This window comes from Felis catus, chromosome D1 (assembly GCF_018350175.1).
Source record: "Felis catus isolate Fca126 chromosome D1, F.catus_Fca126_mat1.0, whole genome shotgun sequence".
NCBI classification, from domain to species: domain Eukaryota; kingdom Metazoa; phylum Chordata; class Mammalia; order Carnivora; family Felidae; genus Felis; species Felis catus.
Genome location: NC_058377.1, coordinates 75,481,612 through 75,496,993, shown reverse-complemented (window position 1 = coordinate 75,496,993; position 15,382 = coordinate 75,481,612). Strand labels below are relative to the sequence as shown.

At 47.3% G+C, this 15,382-nt stretch overlaps 1 protein-coding gene and 1 long non-coding RNA gene across 17 annotated transcripts in view; one reads left to right on the top strand and one right to left on the bottom strand.

Moving 5' to 3' along the window:
• Positions 1–15,382, bottom strand: part of NAV2 (neuron navigator 2) — a 742,802-nt gene that overhangs the window by 218,465 nt on the left and 508,955 nt on the right. For 14 of the 16 annotated variants that reach the window (XM_023239646.2, XM_045039059.1, XM_019812168.3 and 11 more), the window contains 2 exons: positions 9,985–10,243; positions 5,225–5,293 (listed from right to left, as the gene is read on the bottom strand). In XM_023239646.2, coding sequence (XP_023095414.2) covers positions 5,225–5,293; positions 9,985–10,243 — 328 coding nt within the window. The remainder of the gene's footprint in view (positions 1–5,224; positions 5,294–9,984; positions 10,244–15,382) is intronic. The other 2 variants (XM_019812176.3, XM_019812178.3) reach the window with 1 other exon arrangement.
• On the top strand, positions 941–3,065 carry LOC123380534. Its single transcript, XR_006586440.1, has 2 exons — positions 941–1,865; positions 2,716–3,065. It is a non-coding gene; the product is annotated as an uncharacterized LOC123380534 (long non-coding RNA).

The window sequence follows — 15,382 nt, the reverse complement described above, 5'->3', positions numbered from 1 at the left end:
CACGGTGTGAATGTTTATGCCCCCTTCACATTCAGATGTTGAAATCCTAATGTCTAGTGTGGTGGTGTTAGAACGTGGGGGACTTTGGGAGGTGATCAGGTCATTACACAGAGCCCTCATGAATGAAATTAATGACCTTATAAAAGACAGTCCAGAATGCTGGCTGGCCCCAGGTAGGGATGGAGTGAGAAGTCAGCAGTCTGCAACCTGGAAGTCAGCACTCACCAGAACCTGGCAAGGCTGGCATCCTGATCTTGGACGTCCAGCTTCCAGAAATGTGAGTGACAAATTTCTGTTGTGTATCAGCCACTGAGTCTGTGGTATTTCACTGTGGCAGTCCAAACAAAGACAGGGTTCTAGTCCGATCTCATCTAGATCTTAAGGTAAGGCTGACTGATCCTAGAAAACATCTAAATTACCCATGTATTGATAAAAGAATATACAAAGGTCGGAAGTAATTCAAAGAAGGAAAATGATAACCTTGGAGGTTGGTGGGATGGTCAGGGAAGGTTCCAGATAGACGTGACCCCAGAGCAAGGTGGCATGTGGAATGGAAATGTGAGTGGAGAACAAGAAGGTACAGAGTCATGGAGAGAGGCAGAGGTCTCCGGCAGAGGGAAGCCTATTAAAAAAAGTGCAGAGGAAGGAGGGTCTGGTGTGTTCTGGGGAGTGGGGGACAGACTGGGAGGAAAGGAGGCTGAAGCGGGCAGGGCCAGAATAGAGAGGCCCTTGTACGTTGCAGTATGAATCTGGACTTTTTCCTGCTCTCCAGCAAATGAGTCATAAATTAGGGAGGCTGGGAGCAGTATCTTCTAGTTCACGGTAACGCAGACCTCAGGCTCTCCAGCTCACGTTCTCCAGTTCATAACTGTTAACATCCTGATGCATCACGGGAACTTCTATCAAGTCTCGGCCTGGAAACAGCTGCTGTCTGTACTTTAGGATCCTCTGCAGCAGAGGTGGGTCTCGCTCATGTGGAACAGCCATGGGTAAAACAGACGCTGCCCAAGGTACCTGCCTCAGTGAAGAAAAGCAGGGAGAGGGGAGCCCATCAAGTCAACCTGTATCATTTATGGTGCCAGAAGAGTTCCAAGGCTCTGTGCAAGCACAACTCCACTTCTCAAGACCATTCCCTGTTCCAAACGTAGTTACGAAATGACAGAGGACACAGATGGGTTCTTTGAAACATACACGTCGTATCAAAAGAATAAGTTTAAGGGAAGTGGCATAAAAGAGAGGCAGAAGAGAAATCCTGCTGCTATTGAAGCCGTGGTCAATTTCTCCAACATGTGCAGAGCCGAGCAGGCAGGGTGGTAAATTGTCATTCTCGGCACATGACCTCGGAGTACATCCCGGCTCCACGCGCTGTGTGTGCTGATGGGAGGAAAGCTGTTTTTCCCCTGCAAAACCACTTCAAAGGCCGGGAGAAGATGGCCCTCCCAGGGGGAATGGCAGCTTGTGTGCACATGCTTGGGACCTCAGGTGGCAGGCATTGTGATGGGAGATGCTTTCTGCCAGAGGAGGTTATTAAATGTTGAATCTCTCATCTCCATGGCCTCTGCTTTTCAGCAGCTGGACAAAGAGGACAGAAGTAACAGTCCCACTGCTTCCTCTCCACGAGATGGTCATGTGATCAACTCTGTGGGGTTTTGCTGGAGACAGGTGGTCTGGTGGCCCTCCCTGGCCCAGATCAACCCCAAACACCAACCTCACTGTATCTGCTAGTTATGGTGTATAGACCAGATATCAAAGGACTGGAAATGACTTCATTTAACCCATGTATCATGTGTGAGGCAGCACTACCCCGTTTTGCTGGTAAGCAAACACAGGCTCCTGGAGAAGAAAGAATTTGCCCAGGATACGTGGTAAGTGATGAAGATGGGCTTTCACTAGGTTTGACTAGCTGCACTCCCAGCCACGTACCTCTCTACCTCCACAGATAGAACACACCTGCAAACCCAGGGCTCACCAGGGTTGCCAAAGGACGATAATTGTAGTCGAAGGCAGAAATTCATGAAAATCCTTCATCCCTGTATGGATTCCCTCTATAAGCATCCAGATTCAACGGAGAGGCTTCCTACCCTGTTCAGTATCCCTGGTACTTATCCAAGGTGTTTGACTCTGGCAGGTGTTCAAAGTTTGCACTTGAACTCTATTTCCAAAGCTCTGGGAGAGTTGTCTTGCTTAGCCAGCAGGGGTAAGGTGGTTTCTTTTGACAACTAATTTTACAGCTATGTTTGGTGATGCTCGGATTAGCTAAAATGCTTATCAGAATTGTGCTCAAGGCTGGGGATGGGAAATGGAGGGGGGTTAGGGAAGGCAAGGAGGAGTATTAGGCAAATAATGAAAGAACATCCTTTCACTGGCCTCATCAGAGACAAAGATGCATCCAAAAGAAACCCTAGGTGAGGGATGTGACCCTGAAAGAAAGCCAGACCTTGGCTTTCAGTCAACTTGGAAGCCCTGTGCCCAGCACACCCTGGGGTCAGGAGCAGACATGGCCTCTTCCTTCGGTTCTTCCGCTCTTCCCACTGCCTCCTTCCATCATCTGGGACTGATAACCACTCACACTCGGGATGGGCATGTGCTTCCAATTAAATATTTTCCCAGCCAGCTCCTGCTTATCTTCTAGAACTGAGTACATCGTGGGAACAAACACCAGACTTCAGGTTCCCTCCAAGCTCACTTAACTTCCTTTCCTTTTATCTGTGAAAGAATTTCAATTTGCAATGGAACCGGAGAATGGGAAATGGAGAATCCCACACAGGTGCCCTCAGAAGACCCAAGTTTAAAAACTGAAAATCGCATTTCCCATAAACGCCTGACTTACAGAAGACAGAAACCTATCTCCTGACCAATGAATATCTGCCTAGAATCCCTCTCTATCCTCAAGCCAATGAATTTACCACTTGGACTCTGGCTAGATCTCCCCTTCTTGCACTCCTGGCCCATCAATACAGCACACCCCGAACCCTCAACAGACTCACCGGTTTCTTGCTATGGCTGCATTTCCCAAGCTGCAATTCCTCTGCTATTCCCAAATAAACTCGATTTGAGTTTGGTAATTTGAGCTCACCTCAGTTTACGTCTCTATTTAGGTTGACGCTCAAAAACTGGGAACCCAGTTTGCCAGTGCAGGGGGTGTCTGAGGGTGGCCTGGTGTGATTTTTCAGGGAAAGGAGGCACTCTAGCATGGAGTCATGAACTGCACGTTTAAGTCCTCCAGCCCCACCCTGGCCAAATTCAGGTGTCCTCACCCTAATCCCCACGTGATGGTATCTGGAAATGGGGCTTATGGGAGGGACTTCATGTGGCTGAAGACCTCATGATGGGCTCGGTGCCTTGTAAGAAGAGAATGGAGAGGGCTTCCTTCCTCTCTCTCTGCTCTCCGTGTGAGGACACAGCAAGAACATGGCCATCCAGAAACCAGGAACAGGGCCCTCATTACAATCTGACTGTGCGGGCACCCTGATCTTGGACTTCCTAGCCTCCAGAACTATAAGGGAAATAGTTTAAGTCAGCCAGTTTATGGTGATTTGTTGTAGCAGCCCAAACTGACAAAGGCACATGATTATGAAAAGCACTGATGAACGTCGGTTCCCTCTTGTCTCCCAGAACCAAGTCTGGGTAACATATGGACTTGTTCTACAGAGAAGCAATGGCCCCGTGGCTTCTCCCCAACAGCCAGGCAGATCCTGAGTTGGGTCTCCCTATGTCTAACTTTTTAGAAAAGAAAAAGTAAACTCTGGCTAGAAAAAGGCACTGAGAACTTGACAGAGTGGGGCAGCAAGTAGACATTCAGTATGTATTTGTTACACGAATACAGATAGAAATGTAGTGTGGCGTGGGGGCGCGCCTGGTGGCTCAGTCGGTTGAGCGTCCAACTTCAGCTCAGGTCACGATCTCGCGGTCTGTGGGTCCGAGCCCCGCGTCGGGCTCTGTGCCGACAGCTCGGAGCCTGGAGCCTGCTTAGGATTCTGTGTCTCCCTCTCTCCCTGTCCCTCCCCCACTTGCACTCTGTCTCTCTCAAATATAAACATTGGAAAAAAAAAAAGTGTAGTGTGGATATCCCTTTAGCTTTAAATGAGAATTCAATGAAAATAATGAACCAGCATCAGGTTCTATTAGGATGCTACAAAGGGCAAAGTGAGGCAAAAGGCCAAGAGTAACAGCTGAAACGTAAGATTTTTTAAAAGCAGCCTTGACAACCCCATAAATACCAGAATTCAAGGGGGAGGAAGAGAGAAAGAGTGTAAACACAGTGGTTAAAGCGAGGGTTCTGGAGTTAGGTCAACTGGGCTCAAGTCCTAGCTTTTCCATTTTCTGTATCATCTTGAGTAACTTAACTAACTTCCTAGACTTTAGTTTTCTTATCTGTAAAATGGGGATAAAACTAAAACTAAAGTGAAAACTAAAGCATGAAAACTAAAGGATGAAAACTAAAGTGAGGATTAAATAAGGCATTCAAACTGATGCATAACAAGCATTCAATAAATGTCAGCTCTTGCTGCCTTTAAAAGAAGAGTAGATCCCAAAGATGTGACTGGCATTTTCCATACCCTGGAATCGGTCCTTACAGTATGCAGTAAATGTCAAACTCTGTGTCAGGAGAATTAGTTAGTGAGCAAGACTAACTTTTATTTTTAGGTAACTGAGGCAACCTCTCCAAGGTACAAAGAGCATCCGGAAACGAAAAGGAGACACAGCCACCTTGCTGCTTTGTCTCCTCCGACCAATTGGATTCATGCTTTGGGTGCTTTAGAACTCAAGAGAAACCAAACCCGCATTAGTAATTTTAGCAATAACAGCAACGATAAAAAGCACGACACACATAAAGGAGGTGCAGATGACGTGGGATCAGGGCCAGGCCAGAGCAGGGAGCCAAACTCATCATAAAACCACCACAAAAACCACCTAGAAACTTACCTCTCCCTAAATCAGAAAAGATTTTGATACGAAGCAATGAAAGCCCAAATCAATGAAATGCATTGATTTGAAACATTTATATACACCTTAACGCCAGCCACACACACATTCCCCCTTTCAACGGCCCCACAGGCACTCTCCAAACTCTCCCACATTGGGTCATTAGCCAAAGCATGTTTGGTTTTCTCAAACTGCAAACATGAAACGGGCAGAGGGACCAAAAGGAAACTTAGCCAGAACAAAGCGATCAATGAGTTGGGTTGAAACCATGCTTTGCAGGACACAGAGAAAGTCTAACCTAGAGATCTTTTTCTGACCCAGAGTGAAGCGGATGATTTTGCTTTGAGAGGAGTCCTTGGATGATGCACTGCATGACAGGAAAGAAAAAAGTGGGAGAGATGAGTGAGGGGAGAGAAGATACGTTAGACACGCACATCACTAACGGGAGTCTGTGACAACGGGGACGCGCCTGGGTTGCCCTCTGCCCACTTTTCCCGTAATGGGCAGCCTTCCTTCCGAGTCTGGCTTTTCTGATTTGGTGACATTCCAATGTGAAGCAATTGCTATCAAGATTATCTAAGAACATTTGATTTCTTTTTTTTTTTTTTTCGTTTTTCTCAAGACCAAGTATCTTTTCTACTACCTGTGACATGAGGCCGCCTTCTTCCCGCAAAAAAAAACACTGAAGCGCAGGATCCTGGACACGTAAACAAACTTGACAACTTTCCCAGAGCATCTAGATGCTTCCATCTCACATGCTTCTTTTACCAGGGTGCTTTTCGGAAAACGTGTCATAAAATGTTGACCCAAAACAAGGGTACAGATGTGTACAAGTTTTGCTGGTCTTGGGAATATTTGCTCTCAGTGATATAGAAATGTTCATTTAAAGTCTTATGAGCTTGTTATATTCTAGATTTTGGACCGTAAGTTGGTGTAATGGAGAATCTTGATTGGGCTTCATCAAAAGGTAAGCTCATTTACTGTCTTGTGAAAGGAGAAATATTTATCTTTCTTGTATCCACACACCGTATACCAGGTTCAACCTGTACCAACCTGTGTTTCTCAACACACGTTCCCTGGAACCCTAATGCAGTGATCTGAGGCGGGAAAAACAACGTTGGTGTCACTAGACTCTGAAAGTAAAGGAAGAGACAGGAGAGACGGCAGGAAAAAAAAAAGAAAATCAACTGTCTGGATTTTTCCTAAACAGCTAAATATTGATAATATGTAAGGCAGACACAGAGGAAGAAGGAAGCGAGTCTTGGGAAGTATGCTCCTCTCCTGGACTCTGGGACTGGTGAGGAATTTCATGAGGTAGAACGTGGATCAAGTTCTCAGCCTCACACAGATTAACGAGAAGAGAGGAGGTAAACGTGAGCCTGCATTTGGCCATCATCGAGGAGTCGCTCTGATTCCCTCATGCCAGCATCTCGAATTTCCTTTGCCAGTTTCCATGAGTCCTTTCTTAAACAAATTTCATGGAAAAGCTGCCAAGTTTTAATATTTGCTACCCCATGAGGTACAGTGTTTAGGCATATTTGTATCTGGCAGAGTTCTAACAGAGGACTAAAACAAACCTGGCGTTTGGGGCTTCCATCAACATTTGACACTGATGATCAAAGGCCCAAACCATTACCCTTGGGATCGTGATTATCAGAGACAGAATCTGGGATAGAAATACAGCAGAACTAAGCCAGTGATGCCCTAATACCAGTCTTAAATCTACAGCCAGAGTGTAAGCAGGAGATGTTAGACCCCTAGAATTTGAGAATAAGATTGTCCTCTGGAAGTAAAATGATAAAGTATCAGTATATAATGGATGAGACCAGTTGTCTGCAGAAGTAACCCAGTCTGGGCCAGACAAAGGAGGAGTGAGGACACCGAGCAACTCTGAAGCCCAGTCCGTGTCACCACAGTGCAGAGTCAGGGGGCCAGGATGGGAGGAATCACTCTGGAATAAGTGGATATAAAAACCTGCCTTAAGTAAGTTTGGCTGCTATTTAGGTAAAGCATTTATTAGTAGTAGGGTTTTTTTTTTTTTTTTTTTTTTTTTTTAACTGGGAGATGGGCGTCCTGACTGGGACATCTGGTTCTTTTAAGAAAACAAACACTTACCATGGAAATGGGTGCCTCAGGCTAGCACAGCTTAGTGACACAACCCAGGGTTTCTCAACACATGCTCCTTGGAATCGTATATGCAGTGAGATGCTCTATGAAACAAGTTCCGTGGCTGAGCTGGAGGAATGCTTTCTACAGCCTCTTCTGAAGAGTCACAGTGCACACGTGTTCCTCTCTCAGGCTCCCTCGTCTCAATAAATAGCGCCATTTACCGCTGCTCACGCCCGAAACCCAGCAGTATCTGGGATTCCTCTCCCTTACTCCAGACAGGCCATCTATTCGGTCCCCTTGGCTCAACCTCCTGAAGTGGCCCATCAACATGTCAGCTCCACACCTTGGTTCAAGCCACTGTCATCCGGGGGACTACAAAAGCCTCTTAATAGTCTTATTCTCCAGAGAGGAGATAAGAAGTTATTATTTTTTTAACTGTCAGTTAAATCAAGTTTCTCTCTTGCTCAAGACTGCCCCCCGCCCCAACCCAGTGGCTTCCTGTTATCTATAAAATGAAATGCAGACTCTTTACCCAGTTTAACTAGCACTCTGTGACTTGGCCTCATGGCCAACAGCACTATGCAACTCCAGGGGCCATCGGTCACACTGTCTACCATGGAAACAAGAGGCTTTGCTTACAGGTACCTTATCATTTCCCACCTCCCCTCACCTACTAAACTCCAGCCACACCAGCCTTCTTTCTGGTCCTCCAACCTTCCAAGCATACTCTTACACCACAGGGCCTTTGCACCAGCTGCTTCCTCTGGCTGATCTATTCTACACCTAAATTTTACATGGTTTGCTCAGTGTCATTTCTATCTTCACTTTGGTATCATATCCCCAGAAAGAATTTCCTATCAGTCCAACCTATCAACCTAATCCTTCTGAATCCCATCATCTTATTGTAATACCACTATCTGATATTTCTCTTCCCTGTTTATTTGCCTTCGTCCTCCAGTAGAAGGCAGCGAGCGGGCACACTGGTAATCTCATTCATCCGTGAACCCCAAGTGCCTAAAACAGTGCCTGGCACACAGAAGGCATTCAGACACTAAAAATAAATAAATGAATGCATATGGCAGATGCAAGGATCTGAGTAGACCTGTCTGTATGAACAGTTCTAACAACCCAACCCAGATTATTTACCAACTTTTCCCCCTATGAAACCCTTTCCCTAGCAAGTTACCATCAAGGGAATAACCACTCTGTAGAACATAGTGTGGGAAATGATACCCTGATCATTCAATCACCCAGGGCCATCAGGGACCTCTGATCAGAGAGTGGCTCTCACTCTGGTGCTTCTTCAGGGGAGGGGTGCCAAGGCTTGCTGCCTGGCTGGCTGTTCTTCACCACTAGTCCAGGCATTTCTGCTAGTCTACAAATTTCCATAATGTAAATTGGATATAATTAGACAATTAATTAGGGGATCTGATGGACAGCACATCCATCACGTTGGTTTTAACACCATCATGAATGGGAAATAGCCCTTCTCGCGGGGAGGAAGATGCTGCAACCAACTATAAGGCACCTCTCTTGTGTGAACCACTCTGTGCTTTGCCCAACTACAATGGGCTGCTAAGCCTAGTGATTATTAATGCTGGTGCTTTGGGGGCCTGGAAAGGAAAAGCCATTACTCTTTAGCACATAGTAAATGAAATCAAGCAATCAATTTCATTAGTGACATCCAGGTTTGATAACAAAAGGTGTACACCTTTAAACGACAATTACTGTGGACTTTTCTCCACACAGTTTTGACTAGGAGTCAAAAACTTTCTAGTTCCTGGGGCAGCTGGTGGCTCAGCTGGTTAAGCGCTGGACTATTGATTTCAGCTCAGGTCAAGATCTCACAGCTCCTGAGTTCAAGTCCCACATCGGGCTCTGAGCTTACAGTGTAGAACCTGCTTGGGATTCTCTCTCTCCCCCCCCCCCGCCCCTCCCCTGCTTCCTCTCTCCCAAAAATAAATAAATAGGGGTGCATGGGTGGCTCAGTCAGTGAAGCGTCTGACTCTTCAGCTCAGGTCATGGTCTCATGGTTTGTGGGTTTGAGCCCCACATCGGGCTCTTCACTGATAGGGCAGAGCCTGCTTGGGATTCTCTCTCTCTGCCTGTCCCCTCCTCACACATGCAGGCTTTCTCTCCCTCTTCTCAAAATAAAGTTAAAAATAAATACACAAACATTAAAAAAAAATCTTTCTAGTTCCTAATCCCCTCCTTCCTCCATGCCCCTGCCATTAAAATGCAGGTTTTACAAGGCGATCTTCTGCAGAGCTGTTCAGGAATACACCTATGCCCCCTGTAACACAGTGGACGTAAGTGCCCTGATGCTCTGCTTACACGTCACCCTACAGCAAGTCCCGCTAGCAAGCATCGGTCCCCCTGGGAGCATCAACCAAACCTGAGCCCTAATCCTGTAACACTGAGGACCACCCCTGAGGCTGCTGCCAGCCCTTTAAGGTTAACAGAACCCAGTTGTGGGCCCTCTCGGGGAAGGCGGCTGCCCCCTTCCTTGCTAGGCATCTGCCATCTTCCTTCTGTGTTCTTGCTATCTCTTCTCTGGTGAAGCAGAGGCGTCTGCTGCAGAACTCTAACCTCCGCTAAGTAAAACGACTCACACATATGACATCGAATACCCAGCCTGTAGGCGAACATGCAAAGCAAGTCTGAAGTCTATTTTCGGGGCCGTTTCTTGCACAGGAGCATGTGCATAATAGGTCAGAGCAGCTAATTAGCTCTGGCCGCTGGCCATCGTGACCTATAAAAGCACACATCTCCGCCAGGCACAGGAGGCAGCCCGCCGCATCTATTTCAAGGTCATGCTAATCCCCCGCCACCAGTAGTTCTCAGCCCTGAAGAGGCCCAAACGAAAAGGCATTCGCCTAGGCTAGCATTCGGCCAGTGTGGAGGAGGACCCACGAAAAACAGAATTATCCGTTGGCAAGGAGCCCCCACCTGGACTGCATTTCAGCTTGTGCTTTTGACTGCTGATGTGGCGCTGGCTGGAGAGGCTGGCCCGGGGCTTGGGGAGTGGCCGGCACCTGTTGCTGAAGAGTGCCAGCCTGGCACTGGGAGGGGGCCCCGGCCGCCTGGGACGCGGCAGGCGGCAGTGGAGCAGGGAGGTGCTGCTTCTGGGGCTGCTGCTGCTGCTGTTTGTACCGGGACAGGCTGAAGAAGAGGCCTAGGATGGCCTTGAGGTTGCCATTCCTGATTTCTGCAAGACAATAAAGAAATTCTTTTAGAGAAGGAGTCCCATCCTGGGAGCCCTTTCTTGCTCACAAGCCTAGCTTCTCGAGGATAGGACCGAGTTCCTGCACACTTCATCGCCATCACCGTCGATCAGAGTCGGGCCTCAGCCACAAAGAAATTAGCTCCCTCTCCCCCACTGGGATTAGAGCGGATACGCCAGGCAAGTTTCAGCTGGATGTCTGGCAAGTGCCAGGAGGAAATTCTCAGCAAGGACACAGCCAAAAAAAGTCCGAGTCCCGAGCAAGACTGTGCTTGTTCTCAGGCAAAGCAACCAATCCGGGACAGAGGTGCTCTCGGGCGCTGGGGGAGATTCATGGGTCTCCACTCGAGAGCTCAGCCAAGTCTGTGCTCTGTGCCGTCAGCCACGTGTGAGTGCCAGGCGGCTCCTGCCCCCCTCCACCATCCTCCCTCTGCTCTCCCCGACCGCCCTGCCCCCGGACACACGGCTCTGTGTCCCTCTCGTCTACTGAATCACTAACTTTAATTTCGCACGGGTGGGGGATAGGACTTGCTTTCACAGAGAACGCACACAAAAAATAATGTATTAAAAAAAATGAAAGCAGAGTGGGGGTGAGAACATTTTTATTCCAGACAGGATTTTTTAGATGTTAAAATGCATTTGCCTCAAGGCATGCATAAAAAGCTGCAGGGAAGGAATAAAATATTTATTCACAGGCAGAAGCTATGGGTCGAAGGTGTTTCTCCTTGGGGAATCCCTCCTTTTATGTTCTCTTAACACCAGATCCAATGGCTGGGGTCTGAATTGATCCTGAGGGTGAGGTAATAGGGCCACCCAGCCTGAGGGACAGGAAGAAGGAATTTTAGGGGCTCCCTCTGCTTTGTGTCAACCTAAGGCTCAATTTCCTTCTCTCAACTGGTCAGGGGGGTGGAGGAAGAAGAGTATCTCCTGTTTGGGGAATGCCCATGTCCAGGTTAGCCCCAGGCAAGGAAGAGACTGCTGATAAAGGAGCACAGGTTTCCTCCGGCAGCAGTTGCTGGGCAGAGGGTATGAATGGGGTCCTTTCAGAAACAAGCCCATTCCCTGCGTGCCTGCCAGTGCCCTGGGCGTGACGATGAGGCCAGGCTGAATGACTGCCAGACTCTGAAGACACAGAGATTGCAACTGATGATGCAAAGACGTGGGTTCCAGTCTGGACTCCAGTATGTACTAGCTGTGCAACTCTGGGAAGTCACTTCATCCCTGGGCCTCACTGGCCTTATGGACGCAGCTTGCCCCATCACACAAGGTTGCTCTCGGATCCAGTAAGAGCGTATCTGTGAAAGCAAGCCGCGAACAGTGAAGTCCTTCACTGGTCTTGGTTACGAATAACTGGAGCTCCCAGAATCCTACAGGAGATTGCCATACAGGTCCCAATCCATATGCCTTAGACATGGCTTTACTAAGGTCATCTTATAACTTACCATGCAATCCATGATAGTTTTTGAGAGTGAAAGGGGGAAGCTTTTAATTGTGTCAGCACAGGTGTAAGCCAGGATTGATCTGGCCAAGGAGGAGGCTTATAAACTGTCACGTGCAATATGGCGAGAAAGCCCCATAGATCTGAGTGAGCTCCCCCCGCACCCCCCGTTTCTGAAAGTAGTTCAGCTTTAACCCTTCTGTGCTGTTTCCTTCTCCATGCTAAGGAAACCAAAAAAAGCAGCACACACACCCCTGTGGCTTGCTCGGTTTCTGCTTCTAAATGTTCCTACAAACACATCAGGGTCACAGAATGTGAGGTTTGGACGGGATGAATCAGTTGGCTCTGGAGGGTGAAGTGACACTCCCGTGGTCACCCAGCTGGGCACTGATGAGAGTTGGGAAATAATTTCCCCTCAAAATCAAATTCAAGGGAGGGGCGCCTGGGTGGCTCAGTCGGTTAACCGTCCGAGTTTGGCTCAGGTCATGATCTCACAGTCCGTGAGTTCGAGCCCCACGTCGGGCTCTGGGCTGACAGCTCAGAGCCTGGAGCCTGCTTCAGATTCTGTGTCTCCCTCTCTCTCTCTGACCCTCCCCCATTCATGTTCTGTCTCTGTCTGTCTCAAAAATAAACAAACATTAAAAAAATTAAAAAAAAATCATATTCAAGGGAGGGGGAAGGTAGAGCTAATCATGGAGATTGGTGAAATCTATGTAAGACTTGCTTTTAGTGCCTTTTATAATTGTCACGTTATTAGGTTTGTAATAACAAGGACTGCTACTAATTAGTACGTATCAGGTTAAGCTCTTTATGTACATGAGTTCACTCAATCCCTACAACCTGGGGAGTGAATATTATTGTTCCCCTTTATAAGAGAAACAGAGGCTCATAAAACCTTATGACCTCTCCAAGGGAATAAACGCTGGAGCTGGGGTTTGCGATTTGAATCTAGTTTTTTCAGCACAAAGCCCAGTCTCCCAACACTGTGTAACTTGGCTTACTTGTATACCCATCATATGTGGTAAACTTAAAAGTGCACCGGCTAATGTTTTATTTATTAAGCTAGCTGGTGGGCATCTAAGTATTCTTTATTCTTCTGTAAGTGTTCTATTATGGAATGTGCCAAACATTCCACAATACTTTTTTTTTTTGACCCATGGAAGAAAAAACAAAGGAGGGAGGGAGGAACTAAAAATTCAGCACATCCCGGGGCTGACAGTTTGTCCCTTGCAAGAGGCAGGCATGTCCACATGAGCACCTCATAACAGACCAGCCCAACCCAGGGCAAATGGAGACAGCTCTGTCATATTCTCTACCTACTGTGGTTGCGAAGTCACTTCCTATTCATATCTCAGCATTTTTCCCTCAAACGTTCTGTCAAAGAGCACAGTTCTCCTGCAAATATACTTCTTAGGAGGGAGCATTTTTATTACAAAGATCACGGATTTCTTTCTAGAGCCAGGAAAACCTGGGTTGGAATGTCTACGGTTCATGTACAGACTGAGTTTTCGGAAGACTTAAGCTCTCTGAGCCTCACTCTTTATCTTTAAAATGGGCATAGGCCCCGCTGCACCTTTTACACAGGGTTGTTAGAATTAAGTGAACATTAAATGGGGAAATGAGTACAAAACACCCAGGACACTGCCTGACTCTACTTCTCCTTTTCCAAAAATATAGCCACTCTACCTCTAGTCTCCTCAGAACCCACCACTGGGCTCTGCCCCTAAAGGAAGCCTACGAAGCTGTCCATCCTCCCTGCTCCTCCCTCCTTGATGCCGCAGTGACAGGCTTCAAGAAGGAAATTAATCGTGAATAATCTCCTATTAGAGGAAAGTCGATGGTGAGCTTCCGGTTCTTCAAACGGCCTTACTGAAGCGTAATCTGCATCCATAAAAGTGTAGAATGATTTTCAGTAAATTCCATAAATTCTAATCTTACACTATTTCCGTCACCCTGAAAAGGGTCCTCATGCTTATCTGCAATCAACTCGCAAACCCATTCCCAGGTGATGTTGAATCTGCTTTCTGTTTCTACAAGGTTGGGCTCTTTTAGACATTCCCTATAAATGGAACCATGTAACATGTAGCCCTTTGCACGCAGCTGCTTTCAACTTCGCACGTTTTGAAGGTTGCTCCGTGGTAGAGCAGTTCTCACTGGCTTGTTTCTTGGCATTGCTGAGTAATACCCTATTGTATGGATGCACCACGCCGTGTTTATCCGTTCACCAGTTGGTGGACGTCTGGACTGTAATTTTCTTTTCAGAGCACAAAAACTAGAGAGTGGTAAATGCGCTGTTTGGGGTTGGAAGCCACACAGTGTATGCCATGGGTGGTCTATAACAGACAGTATCCAAAATAGCTAGAATTGTATCCTTTCCACATTTCCAAGTGGCATGCGTCTGTGTTCTAGGAGGCCTCCTAAGTAAGCCGGCTGCACTGGCAGTCTAAAAAAATCCATCAGCCCACAAAAATGTTTCCCTCCTGACATTTCCCAAGGTTTGGAAAAAGAGTATCATTTTGTGTCTGATCAACTATCCTTACTCTCTTGATTTCTAGAGAAAGAAGAAGAAAACAAACCCGTAGACCTAGCTAGAACTGACACTAGCTAGCTAGTATCTAAACCAGCATGAGAACCCTGACTGCATTTCTCTGCTTGTGGCCACGCCCATGTCTAATGAATAAACTGCACAGACCATTTTTCCATTTCCATTAGGATTCAGTATCGCCTTGACTCTTAATTCCCTTGGGTACTGGCTGATTTCTTTGCTCCCCCGGGCTGGTACAAATCTGCACAGATGTGGTAGGAGATGTTGGGCAGGAAAGGGTAGGAAGAACAGAGTTCTCTGCTTGCAACATTATTGAAGAGAAATCTCAGGCCTGGTTTACAAAGGCACAAACACTGGAATACTCTAATACGAAGAAATCTGCTTTGGAAAAAGGGACTGATGGGGAGCCAAAGGGAGGGCTACCTTGGACCAGACCGCAGAGTCAGAATTCCTAACCAGTTCCCTTAAACCACAGGGCTGTTAAGGCTCACCCAGCTGATTCGGGACGTGGATCCTGTGGCCATCTGCATAACCGACATTCACCACATAACTTCCCACCCGATTCCTGCAGCCCTCCTGTGTACTGCTCACCAAGCCAGTCACAGGCTTCCTGACCGGGGAAGTGGGACGAGGGGGTGAGTGACACAATCGGTCCCACTCACTGCCAAACAGGTAATGTGGGTAGGAGGAAACGGAAACAATCAACCTGCTGCTTTTCTCCTAACGGTCCAGAAAGACCTTCTGCTCTCTGGCTCAGAATAAAAGGGGGACAAGCTCAGCATCTAGGTTTCTGGCCAAACCGGGTCTGAGCTCATCAAGTCAGCAAGCAATTTCACTCCAAAAGCATACACTCCTTCCTGGAGGCGCCTGGAAGGATCTTCCTGCCTCTGTCTCTCTACTCCACAAGGTTGATAAAGAGCTAGTCTTTGCTCCTGTCATATCACTCATGCTTCGTCTTCTGTCTCGATTTCCCTCTACCTGCCTTTCCTGTCTGGTGAATGCCTATTTATCCTGTAAAGCCCAGGGGTTAATGCCACTGCCTCTGTAAAGCCCCCTGACCGCCTCAGAGGGCTAATCACTGCCCTTCTTTGGGCACTACTGTGCACGTACTGCTCAGCTCTTGAACATACCATTAGCACAA